The 9,842-nt window shown below is 45.2% G+C and overlaps 1 protein-coding gene across 1 annotated transcript; it reads left to right on the forward strand.

The window, feature by feature from the left end:
• Positions 1-13: 13 nt before the first annotated feature.
• dffa (DNA fragmentation factor, alpha polypeptide) lies at positions 14-8,620 on the forward strand. Its single transcript, XM_015337210.2, has 6 exons — positions 14-339; positions 1,969-2,127; positions 4,112-4,260; positions 4,475-4,691; positions 5,967-6,103; positions 7,122-8,620. Exons 1-6 carry the CDS (start codon positions 246-248, stop codon positions 7,323-7,325), a joined length of 960 nt encoding a protein of 319 aa, XP_015192696.2. The 5' UTR covers positions 14-245; the 3' UTR covers positions 7,326-8,620.
• The last annotated feature ends 1,222 nt before the right edge of the window (positions 8,621-9,842 follow it).

Here is a 9,842-nt window from a genome sequence, read left to right on the forward strand (position 1 = left end):
GCCACTACAGCAACACTACAGTTCCCAAGACTACTACTCTTTATTTCCTTAATGTATACTGTACGCGTATTCTTTCAAGATGTTGAAAGTGAATTCCTCAGCATAACATAAAATGTTATGAGACGGAGCTCAATCCGGACTCCTTTTTGTCGCCCTTATTTAATAGTCTTAAGCGTTGGAAGTTTGCGCAAGTTTGCGTTTATACACGATTTTCTTCAAAATTATAAACTGGTTTTCTGGCAGCAATGTCAGATCCGAAACCTTGCAGAGTTTGTAACTACTCGCGTAAAAAGTCGTACGGAATAGCGGTCCAGTCTTTGAACCAGCTGAAGATAAAAGGTAAGGTTATGATCGTTGTTATTGTTCAATATGAGGAGGTTAGGTGAATGATTTCAATGTCCAAAATATAGAGAGCTGGGACAGAGATCTCTGTTTAATCGGCTACCCTGCAGTTCCCCTAAGAGTTCATGCTTAATTGAGATGTGGGAAAACGGACGCGGACCTTTTTAGAAAATGACAAAGTGAAGCTGTATGATTGAACTGTCACTTTGTCTTGTTGCGTGCGAGTGATTTAGAGAGACTGCCTTTGCGATTTCAGCACTCTGCACTATACTGTGAAGCAAGCTCTTCAGTTTATCGTGCAGAGACTTGCTGTTGATGAATATGACACAGAGGATTTTAATGAAGAGAGTAATTACATTTTACTGTCTGCTTTCCCTGATCCGTCTGAAGAAAAACACACGAGGTGTGGTTTGGCGTCTTATCTCCAACGCAAGACTTTCAGTTTGTCAGTTTCTACAAGAAATCTCACTAGCGGGTTCTGCAAAGCCACCTCGTTAATGTCTGGTAGTGAAGACATATTTTCCTTAATAATAGAAATCAAGATTATCATCATTCTATCGTTTAGATTCACACAATTTACAGGGGGGTCTTAAGGCTTTCTTTCTGTAGTGAAAGAAGGCAGATATAGGAAATGGTAGTCCTTGTGATTCAAATTTGCTTTTATGGTACTGTAAATAATTATTTTAAATCCTTAAATAAAACGACCTGGATTTTCTGAGTGCAGTTTTGTGTTGGGCGTGTTTCAAAGGCTAGAAATTAGCCCACCATCTAAAGAAAGCACCACTAACTGAGGTTCACCAAGTTATACAGAAGGAATCGTGTTCCTGACTGGGATCAAGGAAATGAAGATCTTGACAAAGTTGAAGAAAACCAGGCTCATGGTGCAGAGCCCAGAGAGCCTGTGTGGCCCTTCACAATTAGGCTGCTCTTCGTTAGCTACTCCAGGCCTCATAAAACCTGAAACCAACAAACCAAAACATACAACTCTTTGCAAGCGCTCTCAGGTGTGCGTTTTTTTCAAGTCTTGGAGTCATTCCAAATATGCTGGAGCAGTACAGGAGCCAAACAGCATTCCTACAGAGCAGGTTTAAGCTCACAGACTCATGACATCACCCCACTGACATCTAACCCCTTGGAGTACTGAAATGCATGCCTAAAATGAGCGCTCAGATGTCTATACAGGTATTCCAATGTCTGAGTTAAGAGTAGAAAAAAGTGTGAAAAATAGAAAAAAAAAAGTAGAAAAATGTGTCAAACAGTGGCCATCTCTTGATGCGTCAGTATTCCAGAGTTGACCAATGTAAGGGGCACAGTTTATTGAGATTATAGGGAATTCTAAGTGGGTTGTACCAATAGGAAAGTTAAAGAACAATCAGGAAGCATGTGGGATTTTATCTCGCATTGGGATTTGGGCAAGATGGCAAGAGAGAGAACGATCACAGCCTCTTTTCAGGCCACCGCCAATAAAGCAGTGTGGGAGGGAACGTTTCTACTGCTGTCTTCTTTGATGACGTCATCAGTCTGCTTTGGGAACAGATCTAAAAGTGAAATATAAGTGACAGCTCTTACTCGCTTCACACCTTAATGCTGGTATTAAAACAGCTGCCTCTGTGTTTTGTATGGTAGGATCCGAGTTGCTGGGCTTTACCTCCGAAGATCTTGTCTCAGTGGTTCTGGAGGAGGATGGGACCATAGTCGAAGACGAAGTCTATTTCCTGTGCTTGCCCTCAAACACCAAGTTCATGCTCCTGAAAGACAAAGAGAGGTGGGCCCCGATTACTAAAGGTAAGCCTGTACTTCATTGTTTGCTCTCCAAGATGCGTTTTAGTATGCGAAAGATGACTTTTGGCATACAACCTGTCTGTTTTATGAAAAGATAGAAAAATTTGATTTTTTTCTGCAGTACCTTTAGAGAACAGTGAACCCACACAACTAGAATTTACATAGAGCCTGTGTCACCTTGGTGACATTTGTTGTTTCCTCATTTGCAAGATCAGACAAGGATAAAGTTATCACCACTGGATTTGTATTTTCTGCATTGATCAGGGAAGTTAAAGCCTAAGCAATAAAAAAGAAAGAACTTAAAAAAAAACACAATTGAGACTTGTATTCTAAACCATACAAGCAAGACAAACCTTAATCCTGAACTGTGTGACATGCTTAAAATGTGGCTGAAGGGCTATGAGACAACCAAGGGAATATTTCACATCTGTCAAATCTGGAAAACTACAGATGGCAAAAGTATTCTTGTTGTGGTTAGTGTGAGTGTGTACGTGAGATTAATCTCTAGTGGCTGCAATGAAATTATACAACTTTTCCTTACACTGTTAGTGTATTTTTATTGTTCCTCTTCTACAATGCACTGCTCACGAAAAGTTGGGGTTTGTGTTTCACAAATCCAAAGTCCTGGTGTCAGCTGCTATGTGGCGGCAGCCCATCTACACAGCAGATGTAAAGAAAAGAAAAGCTGCCTCCCTGAATGAATTATAGGGCCAGTTCAGGGTGTGCAGATCGTTAAGGCACAGAGTGGAATTCAGCCAGGGCCCCAGGATTAACACCCCTAGTCTTAGAAACAGTGCCTTAGGATCTTTAATGATTTAATGAGTCAAAACCTCATCCAAAGGACAGCAGCTCCTACTGTAGAAGGAAGAAGGGGCACCACCTACCGGTCCGGCAGCAGCATTTGCAGCAGAGATTTACCCTTAGAGGTGTCCCACCCCCTTTTCTGCCCAGGCCCAGCCTTGCTCAGCTTCAGAGAGTTGACCTGATAAACCTACAAGGTGATTTTAGGGTTTCAGGGCTCTCCCCCCAGCTCAGGAGCATTTAGGGTGACCACTAATGGGGGAAAAAGATCCCACCTGGCTTTTGGAGAGCAAGGGAACATGATCATAAAACGACCTTTGAGCGTCTACACCATACAGACCCCTACTGGCTTTTTTTGGAAATGTCAAAAAAGAACTGTAGAATACATCCCATAATCACATCAAAGGAGAGTGGGAGCATGGTATCGTCTGGAGGTACGAGGTACGAATTTCAATTTACATCCAACTTTGAAAGCGTCTGAGTGACAAGTTAATCAAGAAGCAGTTCCCAAGATAAAGCACATTACCTCCCTCTGAGGCATTACAATATGGTACAAAGTGAGCTGATTCCTTCGCTCTCTGCCATGAGCACATTCCGTACAGGAAATGTGTTTCTGAACTGCTGTGACTTCAGCAGTGGTAATTGACTGAAAGCTCCTCGAGGTGGAAGGAATTGTGTTCTCTTGGTAACGGCCCTCCGTTCTGCCAGCGTGAAGAGGCCAGCCAGAGCAACGGCCCTCGAACCCCCGCCGGGCGCCATCACCTCATGAGGCTGCCCTGGGGCGAGCAGGAGCTCCTTCAGGCCGGCCCGTCTGAGGGAACCTGTCCGAACCCCACGCCCATCAACAGGCGCTGACCCAGGAGCTGCAGCAAGGAGGCGAGCAGAGACCGGAGAGGAGGGGGAGGTTGAGAAACAGCAGACCCCAGAAAAGGGGGTGCTAGTGAAGTGATTGACGGGCTTTTTCTCACTCGCCAGGGTGGTGTTAGAGCTCTGTCACTGGGGTAAGAGTTTCAGCTTCAGGGCAACAGAGGGATGTAAGAAGGGTCTCTGAACTGTGCCTGCTGGGTTGTAGACTTCTCCCCTTCAGTTCCAAGCCGCACAGAGGTCAGTGTTGCTGTCGGCAGCGGGACACAGGCCCGACCCGTGTGGACAGGGTGCTCTTACCAGCTCTCCGTCCTCCTCGCAGTTGACGGGGGCACAGCCTGGCTCGGCGTGGGGGGGGAGGCCGACGAGGTGGACCGCGCCGTCCCGGGCGCAGAGGGCTGGCAGGAGCCGGCCCGGAGGCTGCAGCAGGACCTGTCCGCCATCGTGCTGATGTCCGAGGCCGACCTCCAGGTACCGGCCGCCTGCTCTCGCGCCGCCCGCCATCCCTCAGACCCGCGCCGGCCTGCTCGCGCGGGGCCTGAATTCGGGGAGGCGGGGTGCGAGGGTCCCGATGCAGTGCGCCGCAGTAACGCGAGCCGGAGGTGCCGGGGGCCGCGTGCCGCGCAGCGGGCAGCAGCAGGGCCCCTGGCGCTGGCCGTGCACTGAGGGATGGCGCCTCTTGCAGGGCCTGGCGGACGCGCCCCGCGGGGCGCTGGCGGCCGCGCTGGGCTACGAGGAGGCCAGGACCCGGGCTCTACAGGACACCCTGCAGGGCGTGCTGGACCGCAGGCAGGAGGAGCGCCAGGCCAAGGAGCTGCTCCAGCTCTACCTGAGGGCAGCGCAGGACGAGAGCCGGGCAAGTGAGACAGCAGGGCCGCGTGGCGCCAGGATCGAGGTCCCAGGTAACAGTGCCTTTTTTTCCAGGTTTTTATTTTGAAAGAAGGGAGCGGGAGGGGGCTGGCATTCTATTAGCTGACAAAGTATGTTTGAACAAAGGAGGAGTGTAAAATATTCTGAATCCTACGGTGAAATGTTCAGATATTTAGGGCTGGTTTAGTGCTGGAACTGGCAGCTCCTTTGGAACACAAACCAGGAACAGCTGACATCCCAGAGAGGGTAGATCTCAATGGGCCCAACTGAAGTCCCATGTACGTAAAAGGTGAAGGTTAGGAGACGTTTGGCTGAAAGCGAAACCGGTCACTTCAGGCTCTGCAGCTGCTAATGCTTATGTGACACTCTGAACTGAAACGTGCTGCAACAAGTCCACTAGGTGGAGCTGGAGCCTCAGGCACCTTAAATGCTGTCGGCAATCTGCTCTTTTTTCCTAATCCAGGCCATCCGAGACAATTTAAAATACAGCCTTTCAATGGGAGATGAAGAGGTCAAAGAGCACCTTTTTATTGTGGTCCTCTGTCATGTATGAAAAAATCAAAATCTGTATTTCCACTGCCCAGCATAATTATGCTTTACAGACATGTGTCTTAGAAACACTGAGCAGCTTCAGATGCGAGCCCACTGTTAAACCTGATCTGTGCATCTGGCACCAAATCAAATATCCTCTACACTGTCCCTGCTAAGCGGCTCCTGCGCACTGCTTATTGTCCACAGAAACAGCTCCGCTTTGCTCACAAAAGCGTGTGTTTTTTCAGAAAGCCATTTGTGGTTAGAAGCGACCTCCATTACCCCCCAGGGCAGGCAGGTCACTGGTGGAAAGAAATCCTGTACGGCTCAACAAAAACTTTGATTTGGAAGCATTTCAAGACTACGTGCCAGAGTTCCCAAACATCTCCGCGTAGATACTGATACTAAGACGCCTGACATTTTAACACAGAAGCCACATTTGTTCAGAGCAGAACGACAAGTTAGAAATTCTCCTTAGTCCTGACCTGATTTGGTCTCAAGCTTTTTTTTTCTTACAATATAAAAACACAGACAAAACACTGTTTTAGAGGAGGATTCCAGACTTCGAGGCCTGTATGGAGTGTAGTATGGTAAGCACACTATTCGATTAGCCAGCAGCCAGCAGCATGTTCTAAACTGTCTAGGGCTGTTCGGCCCTGCATTGTGTCAGTGGTTTTGTCTCAAGCCGTTAAGGCAGTAAACCTCCTGCATTAGAAGATTAACACGTTGGCAGTTTGTCTAGCTGAAAAATAAATCGACGTGGGAACGTTTTGCAGGCCAGGATGTTACGGATGGAAAGGAGATGGAGGTGGACGCAGCCGGCAGAGGTGCTTCCAAATTCAGTCAGAGGACGCTTATGGTACTGAAGGGGAAGACCAGCCCTGAGACCAGACTTTCCAACCAAGAACTGCAGGTATTTCACCAGAAGCCCGGACTGGGGAAACTCGTACTTTCAAGACATGCAACACATGAAAAGGCAGAGGATGTGCCAGACTGCTGTGCAATACTGTGTGCATACAGTATATGTCCAATAACTATTACTATTGTTTCCAGTTGGGTATTTAAAAAAACACATTGTTACTCAAACCTTTACTCTTTTACTACCATTTCTGTATGACGTGCTGCTCTCTCGGTATGGGTCTGAGTGCTTATGTAGGTCTGCATAAGGTATCAAGTCCTCCAGGAAGGGTTACTATAAGGGGAGTGTCCCTCTGGAAATCAAGTGATGTCCTTTAAAACATTTTTCCTTCTGGCCACTCTGTGCCTTCAAACCAGGAAGGCCAACAGTTGTCCACATTTTATGTTTATGTTCTTTCATAGATAAAACATACACCATATCCTAAATTAAACTTACACATAGAACAATTTCATTTGGGCAATGGTTGTAAAAGCGGTGAATATTGTTAAATATAAATACCGTTAGCAGTTCAGAATATATGCATACAACTGCTTTTGAATAATGTGATGCATACAAGGAACTGTATTTTAGGAACAGATGCAAGTAAAAACACATTTCTATACTACTGTCTATGCAATTTGACTCTGATGTAGATCTACATTTCCTCCACAAGGCGGCGCCTAATTTCTCTGTGATTTTTATAACTGTATTCCATACGTCCAAACTGGGGGCAAAATGTGTTAACAGGAATAGACAGGCTTTAAAAATAAACAAACATCTATCAAGCATTAAGATGTCTAGCAAGTAGGAAATCTGAGGAATTCTATTCATGATCTGACATGAACATCTGTCTCTTTGTTAGTTTTAAGTAACAAAAACGTATTAATTACCGGTAAACTCTTCCTTTGCTACTTAAAAAAAATCTGTAAGTGTATATAAGTACTAAGCCAGTTCAGTTGGATTTTAAGATAAGATTTAGATCTCACACTTTTCAAGTCAGGCTTGACTTCAGTTTTTTGCTCGTTGTTTGCAGCTGCTGATCAACGAAGGGGCTCGGACAATGTCCGATGTCCTGGGCTGGGATATGGAGAAGGCAGAGAACGTCCTGCAGGCCTGTGAGGATGAGATGAAGAAACGTCTGGAGAAGGTGTCGGCCATGCACTCCCTCAGCTCCCTGTCCCAGAGGCCCATGGCAGAGGAGGAGAATGGAGAGACTAAGGCTAAGCGCCAGAAATAGTCCCTTATTATACCCATAATCCCCTTTGAGCAGGAGGCTCTTGACAGAAGGCCTTGTTATGGTAGTAACCTGCCCCTCAGGGCTGCTGCCACTCAGGAGACAGGCTGGTGGGGACATGTCTCATAATTTCACAAGCCTTACAGCCAACAAAGAGCTTCAGGCCCTGGGCCAGAAACATACAGGAGTGACTGTTTACTTTTTCTGTCTTTAAGAGTTTCATTTGTGAGGGATATAATGTAAACGCCTCATGAAATATGTTCCTGTAGGCCTCTGCTTTACCTCACGATTTAGACTGAGGAAGAAATATTCCCCATTTGGAACAAAAACCAGGTCCCACCTGCCCCCCACCTCTAGATATGCAGGCTTTGAAGCCCACCCTTGTAGTCTAGTACAATGACATTAGCTCCAAAACCCTCCAATGAAAATAGTTTTAGCTGGCTTCTACCTACACACGATTTCCCTTGAGGCTGATAGATGTGTTCTTATAGCCTGCTCCTCTTAGGGAAAGACTCCATGCGACACCTTACTTTAAAAGACAAATGCCAAGAAAACACTGCGTGACCGGAATGAGCCATGATCTTATAAGAAGGCTTGCCTGTTGCTTTCCTTATAGTTGATCACTTGCTGATCAATGGGTTTTAAATGTTTAAAAACCCATAGTTGTATCTTGGCATATTATTGTTAAATATATCCTCCTTTGCCATTGTAACTACCCGTGAGAGGATTGTCAGACCTTTCAGAATTGCATGTATCATAATAGGATTTCCCTGACCTGTTGCCTCCATTGCCTATCTGATTATTGGGCAACCATTTCTGTAATCTTGACATGTTCATGGGGGGAAAAAAAGAGTGTTTTTGTTTTGGGAATTGCCTTATTATGTCTAGTGCTGTGGTCGTACACAAATGCCAAATCTCACCCTGTAGCAAGTCAGATATTACCCTCATTAAAGACTCACTGCGGTTCAACCGGTACAGAGAAACACAGTGTAGGATGTTTACCAGGCTTTTACTAAGAAGAATGTTCCATTTTAAATTAGGGATGAGAGGAACAAGAAACCTGCTAAAACTGACCACGTAATACACTGTTTTTATACTGAGTCATTCTCTTTAATTTTTTCATAATGATATATTTGTGTCGGTTCTTCCACACTTAGAGGGGCTGAGTAACCAGGGTTTGTATAACAAGAACAGATTGATTTTCTTTTTTACTTGCTACAATCTGAGAATGTTTGTACCAGGATCAATGCCAAGTGGCACCACACTTGCGTGCAAAAATAAAGTAATCAAACATCAAAGCTGATCTTTTTTCCTATCATTTTTTCTACTGTGGAAACTTCACATTGATTAAAACTGAAGAATTTTCCAGCTTACTGGTTTATATCCGACAGTCACTTCCAGCACTTTTTAATATAGGCACACCATTCAGACACTTAATATTTATTATTAAGTGTATTAGTAGCTCTAACACTTAGAATTTATATTTATTTTTAAATTGATTTTATTTAATTATACAGTACAGGAAAACATTAGTGCCCCAGCTAAAATATTGTGTATGTTATATATATAAACAGTCTTGTTTTACTGCTGTGGTTATTTCTAAAGAGTCTCATTAGGCTGCTCACTACAGTCAGTCCTCATTAGTTCTAATAGCAGCTATTTTGTGAAAACAACTGAGGTCTTGTCCATTTTTCAGATATTGCGGACTCTGGTTATTTACTTCACTAGAACACTGAGTCTGGGCCTTGTAATACACGTATGATCTAATATATAAGTATTGATTATAAGATTTCATTGCCATTTTTTCACCCCTTGGCAAGAAAACCTGGTTTCCGGTACTTAAAAGTGTCAGGCGATGCTAACGATGTGACCACGCCCGTTTTGTACCGTCCCAGGAGGAGAGAAATTCTTCAACTACAAAACCTGTATCCATTCAAGGTTTTTTATGCTAAGCAAACTATGCATATTTTATGTTATATTTCATGAGTAAAAAACAGTGCGGAGAGTGTTTGGTTACTCTCCAATTCCCCCCTTTTCATCTTACCTCCAAAAACTACTGACCTTAAATTAGGCAGGTACGGTGAGGATGATCCCCCTGATGCAGGCCTTTCGACAGCAGTTCCTCCATGGACACCGACTGGCAGGAGATGAGGGCGGATTAACGGACAGGCCAGCACAGGCTGTAGCCCCTGATTGGCCCTGTGGGCCCCCATGGGTCCATGATAATGTGTGCACCAATGATTGGTTGGATGCAACGGGTCCGCACTTCAAATTTATTTCGGCGGATGCATCGGGTGATAATCTGGGGCAAGTGTACGGCAGCCAGCCTCAAAATGCGCGACAGAAAATATGATATTGGTTGCGTTTTAAAGAGCAGTGTGAGCAGGATCTACTTAAAAAGATCCCCAGATTGGCCCGATTTCAAGTTTGCTGAGCCAGACCCCCGCCCGATCCCGAGTTGCGGAGTGCTACGACAACCTACACAACGTGTAGCCGAGGGGCTACTGATCACCTCAATCC

Source organism: Lepisosteus oculatus, chromosome 25 (assembly GCF_040954835.1).
Source record: "Lepisosteus oculatus isolate fLepOcu1 chromosome 25, fLepOcu1.hap2, whole genome shotgun sequence".
NCBI classification, from domain to species: domain Eukaryota; kingdom Metazoa; phylum Chordata; class Actinopteri; order Semionotiformes; family Lepisosteidae; genus Lepisosteus; species Lepisosteus oculatus.